This window comes from Theropithecus gelada, chromosome 18 (assembly GCF_003255815.1).
Source record: "Theropithecus gelada isolate Dixy chromosome 18, Tgel_1.0, whole genome shotgun sequence".
In the NCBI taxonomy this organism is placed as follows: domain Eukaryota; kingdom Metazoa; phylum Chordata; class Mammalia; order Primates; family Cercopithecidae; genus Theropithecus; species Theropithecus gelada.
Window position 1 is genome coordinate 54610739 of NC_037686.1, and position 20721 is coordinate 54631459.

General features: G+C 40.9%; 1 protein-coding gene across 3 annotated transcripts in view; it reads right to left on the reverse strand.

Annotated features, from left to right (window-relative positions):
* Positions 1-6874: 6874 nt before the first annotated feature.
* Positions 6875-20721, reverse strand: part of RNF152 (ring finger protein 152) — a 79391-nt gene continuing 65544 nt past the window's right edge. For all 3 annotated transcript variants that reach the window (XM_025365345.1, XM_025365344.1, XM_025365343.1), the window contains one exon: positions 6875-8405. In XM_025365345.1, coding sequence (XP_025221130.1) covers positions 7659-8270 — 612 coding nt within the window. In that variant the 5' untranslated portion in view covers positions 8271-8405 and the 3' untranslated portion in view covers positions 6875-7658. The remainder of the gene's footprint in view (positions 8406-20721) is intronic.

The following is a 20721-nucleotide window of genomic DNA, read 5'->3' on the forward strand; positions in this document are numbered from 1 at the left end:
CAAGCAAGAATGCTTTTAAGACATTCAGATTTATAAACAGCAGCTTGATATCCCCTTTACGAAGTCAATATTTGGCAACATTTGGACAGTATTTTCTACACAGCCCAGCAGCTCATTTATCTGTCGGGCTATTTGGCCCTTAAAAAAAAAGCTCCTAAAATAAATAATCCACATAATTGTAAATGAAACACATCAAGGATTTGAGTTAATAGCCTCTGAGCAGCATTAATCTAGCCATTAGACTGGAATATTTGTTATCAAGAGGGCCAGGGAACCCACTGCTGAAGCTGTAGGGTGGGAGAAATCCTGGGCTGCAGCTACATGGCTTGTGTTGGGAGTTTGTAACAGTCCCAAGCTGAAACCAGCTTCCACACCTATGACTGTTGAGTGAGGCAAACACAAACAAGTGGTGAAATGAAAAAACATATGACAGCGACCAGGATATATAAACTGAAATATTCTTGAACTCATTTTCCCAACAGTACTGACATAATCAAGTCAGGATAGATCCACAGGAATAGGCCTTGCATTCCATGGTTAAGAGGATTCTAGAGTCTGTCTGTACTGATGTGGCAACCAACTCTAGAGCGGGCTCTGAAATTGCCTAGTGTGCTAACGATCCAAAGCACGAGCATAGGATAGGGTGACAGGGAAAATGGGGCCTCCTTGGACCCTCGCCAGCTGAGCACATTACCCCACATGTCTTCAACTGAAGCATCCTGAATTGAACTTGGTAGTCCATACTGGAATGACAGATTGTGCTTAACTAAATTGTCCTAGTTGTCCTGTGCTTTCTCCAGCTGGTTTCTGCCATGTCTGCTTCAGCTCCTGTATGTCTTGTTTTGCAGCTATACTCTTCCTTTATTAAGTATTTTTTCCCTCTCTCGGTATATCTGCCTGTCCCTTGACATAGATCCAATGCTTCACCTCTCCTCTCTCTCTCCCACTACCTCTCCCTCTCCCTCTCCTTTTCCCTCTCCCTCTCCCTCTAATTAATAGTTGGGTTGTCCCTCAACCCAGAAAATCCTATGAGGATTTGTAAATGAAATCTTCATAGAATTTTCCTAAAGCACAGTGTAAGGTACCAGCTACTGTGTTCTGCCACTATTTAACAGAGGTATCAACTAGATCCCCTTTAAGAGGCATTTGTCATCTCCGTTTCCTTCTGTTTACAACCCATGCTCTTCCACCACTATTATATCCAACTGTCTACTTCTGGATCTTCAAAAAGCAAATGTTGAATTAAAAATGGACCATCCCTTTGGAAAACTCCTGTTAGAATAACCCAATAACTCACATCCCAAGGATATTACAGAAGACTTTCACATGGGCTACTAGCCCTACATCCCATGGCAATAAATTTAGAGCAGTGTTCTAGAACAAAGACAACTACAGGGAAGCACTCCCAGAAAAACAAAGAAAATGCATGCTGTTGCAGACTTCAAGAGGTCCCTCAGTACTCTGCCCCAAATATTACTGATTGTCCCTAAAAATATCATAGTATGAATAATATAAAAAACCTTAGATTAGAATAATAAAAGCTAGCTTATGAGATGAGTGTTTCAAGCACCACTACATCATAGGTGAGATATATATATAGTGGGATACCCCAGGCAGTGAATTCTGAAAAAAAAAGAAAAGTCATTGGCTCGACTGAGCAAGAAAATTTGTGCAGAAAAATGGGAACCCAAATTGCAGGGGTTCAGGAATAATGGTGCACTTGCCCTAACCACTTGAGCAGATCCAAAAATAAGGTATTTGGAAGAAATTAAATGCCCCACCTGCTTATGTTCTTTAATGATCAACGGCTTTCCAATAAAATGTATACAGTAGAACCTACCTCCTCATATATTTGAAAAGTTTCAAGTGTTTATATGGACACTCCCAAAGGTAGTTAGTTTGACGTAATGTATGCAGCCCATAGCAATAGTTAAGAAATTAACATCTAATCCAATATTGTATAACTCACAAATTGCAAAACATGACTAATAACAGATTTTACTTGAACTCCAATTACAGCTAAATCATGGTGTGTGTGTGTGTGTGTGTGTGTGTGTGTGTGTGTGTAGTAAGTCAGTTGTGTCAGAAAAATCAATGGCTTGAATTTCCATTTATCTTTTAGAAGTGTTTCATGTCGGCTGGGTGCGGTGGCTCACGCCTGTAATCCCAGAACTTTGGGAGGCCGAGGCGGGCAGATTACCAGAGGTCAGAAGTTGGAGACCAGCCTGACCAACATGGAGAAACCCCGTCTCTACTTAAAATAATACAAAATTAGCCGGGCATGGTGGCGCATGCCTGTAATCCCAGCTACTCGGGAGGCTGAGGCAGGAGAATAGCTTGAACCTGGGAGGTGGAGGTTACAGTGAGCTGAGATCATGCCATTGCACTCTGGCCTGGGCAACAAGAGTGAAACTCCATCTCATAAATAAATAAATAAATATATAAATAAGTGTCTCATGTTGAACAAAATTCGGCAACTGAACATCATTGCTTTTGAAATAGACTACTACTTTCAAAACAGCTACTGAATTATCTTGACTACCTTATTCTTCTCAGTAGTTTCTGTTTTGGTAAGAATTACCTTGTGGGTGACAATTTACTGAGAATGATGGAAATGTCAAGCAACAGCTTCTCTATCTAGGTCAGGGATGACAGACTGACTACCTGACACTTCTTATGTGGAAACAAAATGCTGACTGGTGGGCAGCATCATTTTTCTGAGAAAAGATAGAAATTGAAGTCTTTTGTGTATCACTCCTCTTGCACTGATAACTTTTGAACTTCTATCTTCCTCTTAAGGCTAAAGAAAGATTACTATCTTGGCAAAAAATAAAATAAAATAAATGACTTTTAAAGGCAAGCTAAGAAGGAAAGTCTTGCCCATTGATGAGTTCTAGAAGAAACCCCCCCCAAAAAAAAAACAACCCATTTCTGCTAAAATGAAGTAAATGCATTTTGTATATATTCCATTTGGAAAACAATGAAAAGTAGACTAACCAATTTTGAAACAACGTAAGTTTTCAAATAAAGGGATGGGAACTCTTCAAATCAAAATCTAGACTGGAATAAATACCAGATTATCAGTAAGAATCAGGTCTTTATGGGAAAATATATCTGAAACTGAATTTTCTGCTTCCTTTTATTTAGCTAAAAAGTAATTCTTGTAGCTTTAGCAACCTTCAAGTCTTTAAATTTCATGGACAATACTTTTTACTGTTAAAAGAAGTGCTTTTGTGCAAAGCTTCAAATCTTCAACTCTCAGTGATAACTGAAATTTTTCCTTAAAAAAGAAAGTGACTAAAACAATGTCAAATCTCATTCTAAAAATAGTACCTACATTTTAGTCTGGCATCTGAAAAATGATGCCCACATATGCCCACACCAAATACAATGACAAGCTGGCCTTCAAGGGCAAACAAAACCAGTCTGAACACTGCAAAGCATGCTTGCTCTTACATTTGCACCTTACTAATACAGCAATGAAGTTTGGATAAGATATTGGAAGTGAACAGGAATTTCATTAGACTTTTTTTTTTTTTTTCCCTGTAACATTTATTTTTTGGCCACAAGACCCAATTTCACAGTACGGGTCATGCATAGCTTGCAAGTCAAACGTTTTACAGCTACTGTCTAACTACTATTTTTGGACAACAGGTTCACATGCAACTAATGATCCCAGAAAAGCGGCTTAATAAAGCGCTCTTTAAGCTTCACTGATCATTCCTTGGTCTAAAGTCTATAAGCAACAGTTCCAAAGGGCAACAATGAATTTTTACTGTCATACTTGAGATCATACACTTTTTAAGCCCAGAAAGGAATTTTTTGCCCTTTTCTACCTGCATGTTCCTAGCCCACAAACTCTTTTCTTAGCCTCACCGTTACGCCATTAATACCTTGATGCTAGATCTCCAAGCACAATCACCCAGAACTGCATTGTTCAATATGGCAACCACTAGACACATACGGCTATTTATATTTCAGCTAATTAAAATTAAATAAAATTTGAAATCCAGTTCTTACCTTGTAGTAACCCCATTTTAACTGCCTAAAAGTCTGGTGGCTACTATACCAGATGGCACAGGTTTTCGAGCATTCCCATCATCACAGAAAGCCCTATTGAACAGAGCCCATCTAGAAGATCTCACGGGTTATACCATCACATGGTTTAACCTTCAAGGGACTCAATCTGTAAGCCATGCAAAAAATTAAACTTAATTCTATTTTTAAAGAAAATATCTTAGAGCTTTCTGATCACTAAGTATGACTGGAACCGAAAACCGAGTTGCCTTTTCATCACAACTTATGCCCCAAGTCATTATACAAAATTTTTCCAAAGACAATGCTTCTTAGTAGCATTCTTGGCTCTACTTAACATATTAAGCATTCTCTTACTTATTTCAAGATCATTAATAAAGATGAAAACTCATGCTTCTTATAGTTTACTATTTACACAACACTCACTGTCCTTTACATACAAGTGGGGTGGGAGGTTTGGACACCAATGTTTTACAATTTTAAAAACTCAAACCACATGGTTTGATAGTTGTCTTTCAACATCTATACTCATCCCTAAGTCAACCCTCCTTTCATTTTCCCAGAGAGGTAGATGCTAACTAAAATGAGTACATAAACCTACAAAAAAAATCCTTTAAAGTAGTAGTTGACTCAATAAAGGGTATTCATCAACCCTAGAAAGGATCATAGCCAGATAGAGATGTGGACAGACCTAGGATGGAACAAGAAGACACTGCAGTGCAAAGTTCATATCCCCCCTTGTCTGCAGAATTACAAAATGGACTAATCTACAAAATGAAGCCACCGGAGGCTGCTTTCAGCTCTAACTTTCTGTGCTTTCCAGTTGTGACTTTTCATTAATGTGCAAGTATGAATTCTGGCCTCTTGTGTCAGTGGACTTTGGTCACATGGGTAGATGTGTTTGGTAAGGGTCATTGGTAAATTCCAGAAGAGGCCAGAGCAATGGGATGCCAAGCAACATTAAAACATCACTAAGCCTATAAAATTCTATCTGGCAGACTGAGATTCTCTCTCTCTCTCTCTCTCTCTCTCTCTCACACACACACACACACACGCACACACACACACACAAGAATGCACACCCCAACAAACAGGTATACAAATAACTGCAGGTAGAATCCATTTAAACAATTTAAACAATGTTTCTTAGGTCAGTAAGACTCGCAAAAAAAAAAAATTAATAATCTGATTTGGGTTGTTATTGTTAAATTTAAGGTCAAGAATCTACCATACAGCGGATTAATTTTGCACGCTTAATGGCAGCTCTAGCACAGGATTGTTTTTAAGTAAAAGTTCTATGGACATTTTTACAGATTTGCACTAAGAAACACAGGACACTATCATTACACACATTAGTGTCTATATCTAACCTACTTTAACAAGTAGAACTCTATCACGTACTACACTACAGAATCAGTCATTTCATACTGTACAGAAACATATGCAGATATCACTCACAAAATTAATCTGAATATGGCATAGCTTAAAATTGCAAGGGTAAAGTCTATTTGAAATGTAGCATTCTCAATGCAACATTTCTGTGGTGTGTGTTTGTGTGTGTGTGTGTGTGTGTGTATTTTCCTCCAAGAGAAATAGAAATTAGGTCAGACATGCATTACAGCAGCCTGGGAGAGTTTGAGAAATTGACACTAACCCAACAGTATATTATGTTATGTAATAGAGGATACTATTCAGCTAATATGATACCTAAATTATTAATACCAAATAAATCCTAGATTATTTGTTGTATAATGCCCAAGAGCTTACACAATAAAATGGCATTTTAACCTAATTTCTATTTTGAGCTTTCAAATACATTTCCTAAAGGTTTTATGACAAATTTGAAAAATCATAGCTCATAATTTTATGTTGAAATTCTCATGCCAATTAGCGGTATTAGCTTTGTATTGTAGTCACTATATTTTTGTTTTATTTCACATTAATTCCATCACTTTTATATGCATATTTTGTGCTGCTTGAAAATAACAGGTAGCATGTAAATAAATTAAATTGTCTTGACCTCACAGGGCTATTTTCTAGCCTTGCTTTTTGGAATTAGCCCTGCTTGTCTTTCCTTCACTTCCCCCCACCCTCCTCACCATTTTCAGGGATTCAGTGGAACATAAAAACAGTTACATTTATAAGTGGAGTCCTTGTCACATACCACTTGCTTCATGAATTCCTTAAAAGAAGTTAGATGAGAACTGTAAAGCTCACAGCTATTTCTGAATGCACATGCACCCAGGGAGAGGAATTTATCACTCACTTCTGGCAGATCTTTCTTCATGAGCATCTACAGATCATTACACATTTAAGAATATTTGACAGTTTATGAGGAACTGGTCCACTTATATTGGGAATTTCAGCTGTTAGTTTACCTTGCCACTTTTCTCAGTAAAAACTGTTAAAATGCAGAAGATCTTCTCTCTCATATCAACAAGAGGAAACTGGAATTCTAACTGGCTTAACTCTTGTGGAAGAGCATCTTTCAAAAAAGAATCACAGACCGTCTATTAAAATGCCCTCCCGGGTTGGCCGTCAATCACAACACTCATGGCCAGCACGAGACTCCAAAACCAGAAGAAAAGACACTCTTCTGTTACTCTCCATTTGCCTCTTACAAAAGGCAGGACTTCAATACACAGATGAGGGGTGAGTGTTGCAGGTGACGGGCAGGAGGCTCCCTGCTGGGTCAAGATGTCCATGAAGTGGCCACCGCTTCAGAGGCTGGACTCACTCATGCCCAATTAAGTCTTAATCCAGGATTCTTCAGCAAAGACTCAAACACCTGAGGTAAATCAAATTAGACACACATACATACACACACACATACACAGTATTTACATTTGAAATTCTTGCTTGTGAGATGGCTTGAGAAAAATCGGCATACAGGTTTCCTGTGGGATTAGACATTTCTCATGATTTCTCGGTTTATTGCTCCCCTGTCGAGCTTTCAGTTTCATAAACACGTAGCAAGTTCTAATTACAAGCGAAGAAAATGAAGGTTCATGACAAAACACAACACATTGGAGACACTTGTTCAAATATTTTCTCCCAAAAAAAAAGGACTGTCCATTTTGACTTATTTTGTTTTGGTGCCATTCAAAACGTATAAAAGCCTTAGCAACTAAATGAAGACTGGGTTTCAATAAAAAGAAAAAAAAAAGTAAAGAAGCCAGCAGTGCATGTCTTCACTGAATTTTTACACGGATTCGCAGGTTTAATTCTACTTGTCTACATAGCATCTTTGTTTGAATCTACCACATTTAGAGAAGGTCACATTGTACGCACTTGTACAGTTTCACGTCTAAGTAGAATATGTCTATCTCGTAACATGATTTTGAAAAATCATAAATTACAGTCCATTGAATACATGATTATGAGGATGCATGCAATCATCTTCCAAGCTGTTGCCATCAACACTCAGAACAATTCGCTTGGTATCTTGTTGAGACCTCATCTTCTGCCCTTTGTGTCTGTTTTGGGGTAATCAAGAGGCAATGCAGAGGCCAGCGCTCAGCACCAAATGGTCAGTGTCGCCCCCCATCTTCTCACCGGGATCTCATCATCAACCTGCTCAACCCCTAAGTTGGCACCCACAAGAGACTTCCCTGTAGCCCTGTTCAGCCACAGGATATCACAGTGAAGCGCTTAGAAATGCAAGACATGTTGTGGAGCACGATGCCGAGGAGGAAGACCAGGACGCAAGCCACCAAGATGACAGTGCACACCCCCGACCAGGTGGAGCTTTTCACCACGCCCCGCCTGTCCTGCTCCTCCTCCGCTGCCTCCTGGGGAGCCCCACCTTGCAGAGGCTGCTGTTCAGCAGGGATGGTCACCACGGTGACGGACTTCTGCTGGCTCCCGGGCAGCAGGCGGCAGCCCATGTCTCCGGGCAGCAGCGCACGCTCCTTGGAGATGGGCAGGGGCAGCATGTAGCACCCATTGCTGGGAAGTTTGATGAAGACCGGGGTGTGTTCGGAAGTGTGTGGAATGGCGATGACAGCCAGGACCTCCGGGTCATCCGGGAGCTGCGACACGGAGAAGCCGGGGGGCAGCTTGGTGACACCGCGGCACCAGGGGCACCGCACGTCCTTCTGGCTGGTCCTCATCTGCTGGAGGCACACTGAACAGCAGGTGTGCTTGCAGTCCAGCAACTTGGGCCTGCGCCGGGGGCTGTAGTAATTGAAACAGATCTGACATTCCAGCAGAGAGTCCTGGGACAGCGTCTCCATGGTGGACTGTGAGCAGGAAGGGCAAGGCCAAGGTGAAGGGGAAGGAGCTGCTTCTCAGAGGCTGCCGCCCTGTGTCTTTGCAGTGCGGGTGATGGCGAGCTCACAGGCATCCAGTACTCACAGGTGTGTTCATTTCTGAGAGAGACAAACAATGCAAACAATCTTAATCATTTCAAAGAAGCTGAGATGTCAACATATCTAATGGATTTATACCATTGCTCAAAAGACTTGACACTGGGCCAAAAGTCTAAAAATGTACCACTCTTGAGACTACAGGATTCCCATAACGCCCAGTGAAAGGTAAATGAAAGTTATCTCCGAGAGCATGTCATGGCAAATACTTCGTTCATTTCTAAAGAAATGAACACCTCCAACAGGTGTAGATGATGCCTCCGCATTTCATAAAAAGAGAGTATGTTGTTTCTGTTTTGTACATTTCAGCAAACTCTGGGTCATCCTTCTAAAATATACTGGAGAAACTCTCCTGCTTCCAATAAGTTCATAGCATTTCCTAGAAGTAAATTCCTCTCCTTAGATCCTCTGACCTTTTTTCCTGACTCTATTTACCCACTTGTAAGTCTTAATTGCAAGATTTAGGCAACTTCACAAACCTAGGTATAACTAGCTTGCTCAGTTCACATATATGGGTTAGGAATGTTCCTCTTCACAGAGAATTAAAGTGACACTACAGAAGAAGCACGTGAAGGCATCTTTCATCTTTCCCACCAAACCATTTGAAGAGAACAAAACAAAAAACCCCGAACAGCAACAAAACCAAAAGCAGCAGTGAACCTTAAGGCAGTGTGGATCACAAAGGCACGCTCATCACAAAGACATCACTGACATTTTCCAGTCAGTTCTTTTTGTTTCATTACTACTTAGGCGTGTACCAAGTAGTATGACTAAAAGCAAGTATAATTGACCCTTGAACAACACAGGTTTGAACCACATGGATCCACTTAAGTACGAATTTTTTGAATAGACACAGTCAGCCCTTTCTATGAGTGGGTTCTGCATCTGCGACCAAATGACATCTAAAATACAGCATTCTCAGGATGCAAAGTCCCTGTATACCAAGGGCCATCTTTTCATATTCTTGGGTTTTATAGTACCAACTGTGGGCCTTGAGTATTTGCAGGCTTTGGTATACATGGGGGTCCTGGAACCAAAGCCCTCAGATAGAGAGATGACTGAAACATTAATTCACTAATTGAAATAAAATATTCTATAGTTAAAGGTTGTCAGGGAAGACTGGCAAGCATTCCTCATTGTAAAAAAACAACAACAAACAAACAAAAACAAAAACAAACAAACAAAACTATTAGCATCCTGGTATGGAGGGGAGGCAGAGAAACTCAGTTCAGCTTCACTGAAGTTTGGGAATGCCCTCTAATGTTCCACTGGCATTTCAATAAAGGCTGCCTGACTCAGTTTCCCATTGAAAGCATCCAAATTATGTGTCCCTGGATGGAGTCATGATGACTCTAGAAAGAACTACTCAATCACTATTGCAGAAAAAATTGCTAGTCCTAGAACCCCACCAACACCTAGAGATGGAAACTATAACAAATAGATAAGCTCCTTCACATTTTTCTTAAAATTAACTCTTCTTCTTTCTTTCTAATTTCCTTTGTGAAATTAAGAAAGCACCTCCACCCATGACACATAACGTGTTAACAATCGAAATTAAGAATGCAGCAAAAGCCAACCTGGCCGATGTGGGGGCTCACACCTGCAATCCCAGCATTTTGGAAGGCTGAGGAAGGAGAATCATTTGAGCTCAGGAGTTCCAGACCAGCCTGGGCAACATGGTGAAACCCTATCTCTACAAAAAATACAAAAACTAGGCAGCCATGGTGGCACGCGCCTCTAGTCCCAGCTACCCTGTAGGCTGAGGTGGGAGGACCACCAGAGCCTGGAAGGTTGAGGCTGCAATGAGCCATGTTTGCACCACTGCACTCCAGCCTGGATGACAGAGTGAGACCCTGTCTCAAACAAAACAAAACGACAATGGAAAAAAAAAAAAAAAACCAGTTCAAAGACAAAAATAACCACTGTTAAAAACTAGTAACAATCAAAAGATCAACATACTTTAAAATAAAATATATTAGCTACATTAAAAGCACTTAAGTTACCGAAAGTGAAATACAGTAATGTAGCATTCAGAAAGTTCATATCAGGATCAACTACATAGCTATCCACTAATTCAAAAAATATTTATGGAATATCTATTATGCACAAAGCACAATGCTAAATACTGTAGGATATAAATCAGACCCAGATTCTACCTGAAAACAACTTAAACTTAGGTAAGAAGAACACATGAATGTATTTTCTTCTTTCATTCATTTATTCATTCAAATTTTCATTGAATATCTGCTATGTGTCAAGCATGATGTTTCTTTTTGTCCCTTGTAACTAAGATCTTGTCATTGCCCATAAGAAAGTCCTGGCCTAGAGATGGGAGTGCTAAGTACTTAGACAATTGTAACATAAATACAAGGTACCCTAAGGGAGCCGAAGGAATCAGGGAGAGTTTCGTGAAAACTCTGGATTATGGAATTAGACACATAAAATCAGGGGATTTGGTGTTATGGAATCAGCATGAGCAAAGGAAAGAAGGTTGAGTGATTATAGAATTATTTCCTACTCTACGTGGGACACTGGCTAGAGGATTGTTTCTAATACTAGAGTAACTTACAGAAGTCTTCTCTAAGAGTTTGATCGGTTTAGCTCTTAACAGTCTCTGATACAGATGCCTTTTAAAGAAATAAAACTCTCAGAGAACCTGCAAGCACTCTCCCCAGAACCAGGGATAGCAGATCACACAGGGAGGGGAGAAATGAGCTTAGTCAGGCAGAGGCCACAGACTGCGGACCATGGGCAGCCCCCAGTTCAGGCCAAGGATTCAGGAGTGAGCAATGGGAAGACACCAGAAAGGTTAAGAGTAGCAGAACAATTCATTCAAGGGAAGACTGGAAAGACCTATTGGGAGGCTATCACAACATTAGGCCAGAGTTAATGTGTAGCTGAAGTGAATAGTGATGATTAGCACGGAATGATGACATGTCTGAAGAGGTTCACAGAATTCCAGCAGGATCTTGCAGGGTATTACAATGAGGTTGTACAGGGAAAGAAGCCAAAAATGAAGCCTTTAGAGGAAGGTAGTGTCATTATGAGAAATAGGGATCACGAAGAGAAATACAGTGAGTTCTGTTCGGGCCATATTCCACTGGAGGTGCTGGGGAAGGTATTTAAGTTAATCAGGAAGATATTAAAGAGTCAAAGAGAAGGTCAGGCACAGTAGCTCACACCTGTAATCCCAGCACTTTGGGGGGCCAAGGCAGGCAGATCACTTGAGGCCAGGAGTTCAAGACCAGCCTGGCCAACATAGTGAGATGCTGTCTTTACTAAAAATAAAAAAAATTAGCTGGGTGTGGTGGTGTACATCTGTAATCCCAGCTACTCAGGAGGCTGAGGCAGGAGAATCGCTTAAACCTGGGAGGTGGAGACCACAGTGAGGCAACATCGCACCACTGCCCTCCAGCCTGAATGACAGAGTGAGATGCCATCTCACAAAAAAAAAAGAGTCAAAGAGAGTAGGATAAAATTCTTCTATAATTTTATACCCAAGGTAATACATTTTTTTTTTTTTCTTAAAACAAAATACAGGGTTCGTTGGTGAATCCTTTTCTATCTCTCTCCAGGTTAAAGTGCACAGACAGAGATCAGGTGAGACTATGATTGACCCTACGGAGATGTGGCTGTGCCTGCGGGGAAGGATTGATCACGCTGAGCTACGGGTGGGTAGAAACAATAAAATGAGGCAGGGTATAAAATTTTACAGACTCCTGCAGTTTTATGAATTTGGAGAGACTTTTCCTTAACAATTGCACCCAGGACAACCACCCTCAATTGTAAATGAGGTTGAGGACAAAAATGTTTCATGACATTCTATCAAAACAGTGACCACCGATTTACTTATTAACCTTCTTTCCTTCCATACTATTTGCCTTAACTTCTACATAACAACGTGGGAAGCAGCTCAGCAGGGTGGGAAGAACCGACATTTCGGACTCAAAGAACCTTGGGCTCTAAGCCTAGCTCTGTCACTAACCAGCTGTGACATAGACCAAAGTCATTTACCTTCTCTGAGGCTGCTTTCTCCCTGGCCAAGCAAGGATGATGGAGCTGTGGTTGAAGGTCAAGCGAGCTCAGGGGATCCACATACTTCCACACAGTGAAAGGTTCAGAGAGGACAGTGCTTGTTCTCCACTTCCTCTCCACTCAGTCTAGTGCTCTGCGCTGAGGCACAGATCTGCCCAGAGGCATTTCCTGGCTATCAAAGAGCTACTACTTCGAACAGCCTAGGAGGAGGCACGCAAGTGTTCTTCCTGGCCCTGCCCTGAGACCTACGCACCATCATTTGTCAACAAAACCACTAGGCAATTTTACTCGTAAATTTATGTTCCAAGTAATGTTCTCTTGATTTGTGTTAAGCTTCCTTAAAATTAGATTATCCTATTCAATTTCCAACTCTATCCAAGTAAGTTCTAGGCCTTACAATTCAAGCTGAACATAAAAACAGAATGGGAAAAAGTTCCTATTTTCCACGCTCAGCCACTTAAGCCATTTTGACAGCAGCCTCTCTGATTTATGCACTGATGTGTTCTACATGAAGCCAGCCTGTACTGCATTCCAGTTTATTTTCTGGAGCATAATTAGTAATGATGATGATTCGTTAGGTCAAGAGAAGGAAATTTATGAGGCTATGGAGTGAAGCTAATGATGAATCATTCTTTCCAAACCCTTTCATCATAAAGTCTAAAGATGTGCGTCAACTATAGAAGAAAGAATGGAAACAAAGTCCACGTAGACCAGAGAAGAAATTCAGAGTTCCCTATCAAGTGTGTTATAATAAACACATATCAGTGATTACTTTAGGGCAGGGGTCTGCAACCCCCAGGCCACCAAGCGGTACCAGTCTACAACCTGTAAGGAACCGGGCTACGCAGCAGAAGGTGGGCAGCTGGTGAGAGATAATCCCCGCCTGAGCTCCACCTCCCGTCAGATCAGCGATGGCATTAGATTCTCATAGGAGCATGAACCGTATTGTGAACTTCATACGTGAGATATCTAGGTTGCACACTCCTTATGAGGATCTAACTAATGTCTGATGATCTGAGGTGGAACAGTTTCATCCTGAAATCATTGCTCCCTACCCATCCGTCCTGTGGAAAAGTTGTCTTCCACAAAACCCATCCCTGGTGCCAAAAAGGCTGGGGGCTTCGGAGACCTGTGTTTGGCCTTGTTTACCTTACAGGAAGAGCAAGATGTGATACTCCAATAAAATACTCATTAAGATTTAAAGAGCAAGAGTACTTCAGTAGAATGCATAAGAACAAGTATATAAGAAAATATGTGAGAACAATTTTTAAATGTCACCACAATTTATTTGAAAATAACTTAAAGTCAAGATCAAAGAGAAAAACAGACCACAAAGAGAAGAACAGTAGCTCAGGGAGGGCATTCTCAAAAAACGGATGGCTCCCAAGATAGAACTTATTTCAAACATAACCTCATAAAACAGCACCTAGTTACATAAATAATATTAATTGAACAACACACAGATAAACAAAAGGGGTCTTTGTGTTGTTGTTGCTGTTGTTATTTTGAGGCCATAGATATTGGGTACTTTTGAAAGTCCTTTACAATAACAATTTACTTTCACAAAATAAAATTTCTTTTTAAAAACTATACATAATTTTATTCATCTTTTGAAAAGGTACGGGTGTGACAAAGTGCGCCCATTCATTTGGTAGGTGGTAAAATAGCAAAGCTCTCCAACATTGAATTTTTATAATCCCAGTTGCTTTTAGAAGTCCAGGGATATGAGCCCAAGGATAAAAAAAGCCAGTGAAGTAGATAATCCAGATCGTTTTACTCTGCTTACACTCTTAAGAACCTTCATACATTCTGCGACAGTGGGGTTAATTATGAAGCCTCTCTGTAGAATTGTGGCCTTATCTGATATTGATTACATCTGGCTGACCTTGAAGCATTCCAGTTGATAGTCTCTATGAGGACCCGAAATTCAATGGTTGTGTTGGGAAAAAACTCAGATGCAGAGATTAAACTAGGCACTACGTTGCTTTTCTTTTCCTATTAAAATAGCACATCTTTCTGATACAGGCCATCTACTCAAATCTTCAATAAAATATAAATATTTGAAATGGGATTAAACAAAATAATCACAATTCCATTTCATCTGATATTTCAGCTGGCTTGCCAGCCACTTAGTTATATTGGATCTTAGCAAACACTCCAATTAGTGGCAAGAATGGGAATGCCTGGTGACAGATGTGTCATTGACTTTTTGTCCTCTGGTAGCAAAAAGCAATCCTTCCAGGACACAACTGCTGCATACACGCATCGTCCAACTGATGTAACTACAGTCATTGTTTTAATGGAGCAGGACTCTGACAAATCTCAACTGAGAATTCCATTGGCTCGAGCTCTAATATTTGCACAGTTTCCTCCTATGAGCATCCTGGTTTTGCTGTATTTGATGAAGCAAAGAATTCAGAAAGTGAAAATTGTCATTTAAACATGTTTTTTGTTTTTTTGAGACGGACTCTCACTCACCCAGGCTGGAATGCAGCGGTGAAATCTCGGCTCACCGTAACCTCCGCTTCCTGGGTTCAAGCTATTCTCCTGCATCAGCCTCCTGAGTAGCTGGGATTACAGGTGTGCACCACCATGCCCAGCTTTTTTTTTTTTAAATTTTTAGTAGAAATGGGGTTTCGCCATATTGGCCAGGCTGGTCTCGAACTCCTGACTTCAAGTGATCTGCCTGCCTTAGCCTCCCAAAGTGCTGGGATTACAGGCATGAGTCACCACGCCCGGCCTTTTGGTTATTTAAGATGTTTAAATATTTAAACAGGGAATAGGGCAGGGGATGCTGACAGTGCTGGAGGCCACCTGACCGAGGTGGCGGAGGCAGGCAGGATGGGATGGAGAGAATAACAGTGGCTGACCCAGACAAAAGCAGCACACCATCTAGAAGGCCAAGGTCACCCCAGGAACTCACCACACAACTGAAGGCCTGGCCCTGCCAGCACAGCCCACTAGGAAAAGTGTGGGCCCAACTGGCCTGGCTGCAGCCTAGGTGCTGTCCCTGTCTGCATGTGCCATGGAGCCACGGGCATCCTGTGCCAGGGGACTCTGCTAGGGCATGTGCCAATTCTGTCACTACAAAACTCAACTCATCAAGCTCCACGGTCACCAGAGAGGTATTTACCCAGCCCCGGTGCATTTCATTTACATCAAATTAACAAACAATGAATGAATTTGACCCCTCCACGGTTTGGTGATGCATATTTAGAAATCAAAGTATATTGGATCTAGACATATTTAGGAATTAAAGCCACATGTCATTATTGCAATGAGTGATGATAACTACTGGTTTTTGTTTGGACATCTGCCAATCATTACTATTAGGAATCAGGAGATAAGGATTCTAGCTCTTATTCTGTCCTCAGGTAGATAGGTTACCTTAAGCAAATAACCTCCAGATGAACCTCCTATTTCCTCCCCTGACAAATGAGGACTCTGAACTAGATGGTCCCCTAAAGCACCTTCTAGTAAAAATATTCTGACCTAAATAATTGCTGAAAGCACTGCTGGGTTTCCAACTGCATGGCAGTACTACCAGGCCACTTATTCTATGCTTCTCATCCCTGACAGATGATTTACAAATATTATCTGTTAGTGATCTGGCAAGAATGCACATTTATGTGAGATGGGGGAGTGGGCATGTAAACTACTTAGAAAGTTCTCCCTTTATGCCTTCAACTTAATGAACGCATCTAGCTAGAGCCCATACCCTAACAGAAAATGCTACAACTTCAATATTTTAGCAACTGTCAAAAGAAAAACTCCTTCAAGTCTAATCGGTATCCTTCCCAGATGAAGAAAGATATTCCTATTACCCAAACTTGTTACCGGATGAAGGGGTTCCCAACTCTACCTTGAAAAGAAGCTGCACAGTTTTCTGGCTTGTGCAGGAAGCCAAGGTTAGCACTGGCATTTATCAAACACATGGCTTTATCTTCATTTGCTCTGATCACTCAATGACAGTCAAGAAAAAGTTGCTCATGGTCATTAAAGAAGGAAAGAGCTACAAAAGACTGTCAGGAGATCCCCAGGCTCCCTGGAAAGAGGGAGTGATAAAAGATGCCGACAGACAGACAGACAGACAGACAGGTAGAGCAAATAAAGATGATCAATTACCCCGACTGCTAGAATTCTGAATAGAGTTGAAATAACTGACAAATCAAGCACACAGGGAAAGCCAAAGAGATGGAAAAACAAAAATCCTACTAAGTCTTACCAGCAGCTGAACGGCTGCAAAGCACATAGTGATGAGTAAGCAGATGTTTATTGTGAACTCACCTTGTGTACTATTCAAGGCACTAGGGTTGTCATGGCAAACAAGAGTCCTACCCTCAAGGAGCCTGGATGTACAACCAGAAGGAAAGAACCATACAAAGAGAACCACGGGAAAGAGAGAAGAGTAGACAGAACTGGAAGGAGACTCTTCTTCAACTGAGCCTGTACGTCCAATTGATCATACATAGGGATTAAGCAGAAACATTAAACAGAACTATCATCGCCTGTCAGAGCCAGAAAGCACATTTGGAATTTAAGGAGCCTACCAGCTGGCCCATTGTTCTTTCCACTCCGGAGATACTGGAGAGAGAAGAAAACTCAGGGGAAGGACAGTGGCATTTCCTCTATTTGATTAAACATCACAACTGACCCTGTCAGCATCATACAGGTAGACTCCAACCACAAACCTCAAGAGATGCAAGATATTAAGATGGTAACTTAAGGTCTGGAGGCAGCCACAGACCAGGGAAGCACACTGAGTCATCACTGGAAGTGAAGAGTTTGAGGGCTGAGAGTTGTGCCTTAGGGGCTGCAAGGGCCTCCAAGTAGCTAGGCTCCCTTGGAGAGCAAAGGCCTCTCTCTGCTACAGCCCTCCAGTGCCCCTGCTCTTCATGTCCAAGATATACAGGGCCCCCAAAGGCCCAAAGTTACCATGTACAAATTTACATTTTAATAAAATGAACTACACATGTTCCCTATTCTTAATTTTTTTACCAACCACAAATTCCAGAACAAATTGAAACCTTAAGTCAATTTGTTGGCTTTCAAAAATATTTTCCCATTATATTTTATCTATGTCAGGGACCCACAACCTTTTCCTGGAAATGGGCAGGTAGTATATGCAGCTTCTAGGCTTTGCAGACCCTACAGTGCCTTTCACAGATACTGAACTCTGCCATCAAAGTGTGAACGCAGTCATAGACAGTATCTCAAGGAATGAGCAAGCCCGTGTTCTGTGGGGACCCAATGGAAACCTCAGAGTTGGTATAAAGGCTATTTAAAGCTGGAGGCATTTGAGACTCAATAGATGCAGAAAGAAGACTTGTGGAACATCCCTTATCTAACCAAAAGCAGAAACTTCTGAGAAATGAGAACTGCCATAAATTCCCTCTTCAGGGCAGGTCTATTTCCAGGAGAGAAACCAAGAGAAATCCACCATAAATCCCCTCTCCAGGGTAGTTTCATGGCCACAAAGAAGACAGAAAAACCACTCACACATGCAAACACACATTTTATCACAAATCACAAACATTCTTATCTCCTGTTTGAACTCCTAAAAACCCATTTGTCTTTCCTAAAGATACCTATTTGTTCTTCCCATAGAGGCCTTTCTCACCCCCCTCCCTTCCCCTACTAAGTTAGGTATGTAATCCTTACATTCATCTGGGCACATATTGTATGCATCTACAAACTTTTTCTCCTCTTTACATGTTTTTGGTTACTTTCATTTGCATGTCCGTGACACTGAACCTAGGACAAGAACTTTTCCTCCCCAACAGTTCTAATGAAACTGCATTTATTAAAACAGGCTATTATTTGTTGACCTCAGATCTATACCATTTTCCATTAGCCCTTTCCTGATTCTCCTAAATTTAGTATATTACTCTGGAGACACCTACCTGGAAATCAGCTTGTTGCTCTAACAGTGGTTACCTTACCTGAGTTTTCTGTCAAGATCCAGAATGCAAAATATTTTCAAAATTATTGTGCATTCTATTTTGGAGACAATAAGGCTTACAGATGCAATTTTGTTTTTAAGTAACTGTTTCCAGACAATCAGAAAGAGCTGAGCAAAGAACATAAACAACGGCCATTGTTTGTCATTATTGAGAACAGATAGGAAGGGGTCCAAGCTTTCTTCATCCTTTGAAATAGGGATCTATTATTTCAACAATATGTGCAATGATACCAAAAGTCATAATGATAGCTCCAGATTAAAGCTAATTCCTTATCTGATGAAACTCACAAAGACATGATAATAAATTCCTCCTTACAGTCTGAACTTTGGCCATAATTCCCGTGTTCCCTTGCATAGCTATAGCAGGCTACAAAGTAGCTGAATAAATTTCGATTTGGCCAGGTTAATCTTACTCTACACAGCAGTATCGTATGGTGGTTCACCTTGACAATCAAGAAGGGACATTGAATAAATTGCCCAAACACATTCAGTATTCCTTCAAAATACTAAAGAACACGTACGATTTATGATGAGTAGAGCTTCATTAATTTGAGGTACCCTAAGACTGGAAGGAGATGCATAGAGGGAAAATCTTGGCTCAATGAAAAAACAAACAACGACAACAACAAAAACCTACCTAATTGTTAAGACTCATTTACTTTCACACATTAAAAAATATGTATTTCTTTAAATTTCCTCAAATTACCCAGAGAACATTCTATAGTAACATTTGGAAAGAATGGTAAAGTAAAAGCCCAGTGGGTTTTATAGATATCTCTTTAAATAAGTCTATTCAAAAGCCATTCATAACCTCATTTTCTTTGAGCACAGAGTGTTTATTGCTGCAATTTCTCTACCTACCCTCAATATTGATGATTCATCGCACGAGTTAAGCCTTACACTGAAGTTGCAAAGAATTCCTAAAGGCATTGGTACTAAAATTAAGCACTACAGGGAGTCAGCTGTCAGTCTGCTCATTACTTCTGCTTTTTCTTACTTCCAGCTGCAGTAACTCAATGAGGGTTGATTTTCCATTTAGGCAAGGTAACAAGGAAGGAAAAAAGTACAAACCTTGAAACTAGATATGGAACAGCAGTGCAACCCAACACCATCCATCATTAATCCACCTTTTCTAACCTAACAAAAAAAACCAGATTTCTCCTCTTGCTTTCTTAAATTTATTTTAAGGCAAAGTGTATCAGCAATAAAATGCACATATTTTCAGTGTACAGTTCAACCAGTTTTGACAAATGTACTCACCTGTGTAACCACTATGCCAATCAAGATATTTCCTCCACCCCAAAAGGTTCCCTTGTGCCTCGTGCAGTTCATCCATCTACCCCTATCTCTGCCACGAATGGCCACTGCTCTGCTTTCCAGAGAATTTGAATTTGTGGTTTTTTCTTCCTTCCTTTCTTTTTTAAGAGATGGGGTCTTGCCATATTGCCCAAGCCAGTACAGTGACTATTCACAAGCATGATCATAGCTCATTGCATCCTTGAACTCCTGGCCTCCAGCAATCTTCCTGCCTTACCCTCCCGAGTAGCTGAGACTACAGATGCACACCACCATGCCCAGCTACTTTTCCAAAAAATATTTTTTTGTAGAGATGGGATCTTGCCATGCTGCCCAGGGTGGAGTGCAGGGACACACTCATAGCTCACTGCAGCCACCAATTCCTGGCCTCAAGTGATCCTTCCACCCCAGCCTCCGGAGTAGCTGGGACTACAGGTGTACACCATTTCACTGGCAAATTTGTGTATTTAAAACCCAATCCATAGGTATTGGTTTAGGAAAAAAAAAAAAAAAGGTGGTGAATTCTCAGGGTACTTTAGTGTGCTTTTAGAAACAAAGTTTTCATCCAACTTCATATTCGTATTTCCCAGAGAAAGCCATAGAGTAACAAATACAACTATTAACACAGGCATATTCAAATACATATTGAGTATAAGGCACTACTCTAGGTTTGTGGAATCTAAAGAGAAAAAGATAGGGTCCTCTCCTGCTAAGGCTGGTGGGGAATACAGACAGCCATGCTCAACATGAAGAAACTGCAGTCATGTGATTGATCTGGGCTTCACGTGGAAGTATCAGGTTGAACTGGAAGAAGGAGAACTTATGTCTGTCTGGGGCAGCCAGTAAGGATTTTTCAAGAAAAAATACCATTTCAATTTCAAGGGTGAGGACTCAGCAGACAGAAAGGCACAGAGACCAAGACGAGGGGAGGCAGTGCCTGGGGTGGTTACGGGCAGGGACCAAAGCTTGGGACCTCCAGTAAGTCAAATCCCCCTGCAATAGAGTTGTTAAGATTAACATGCATTC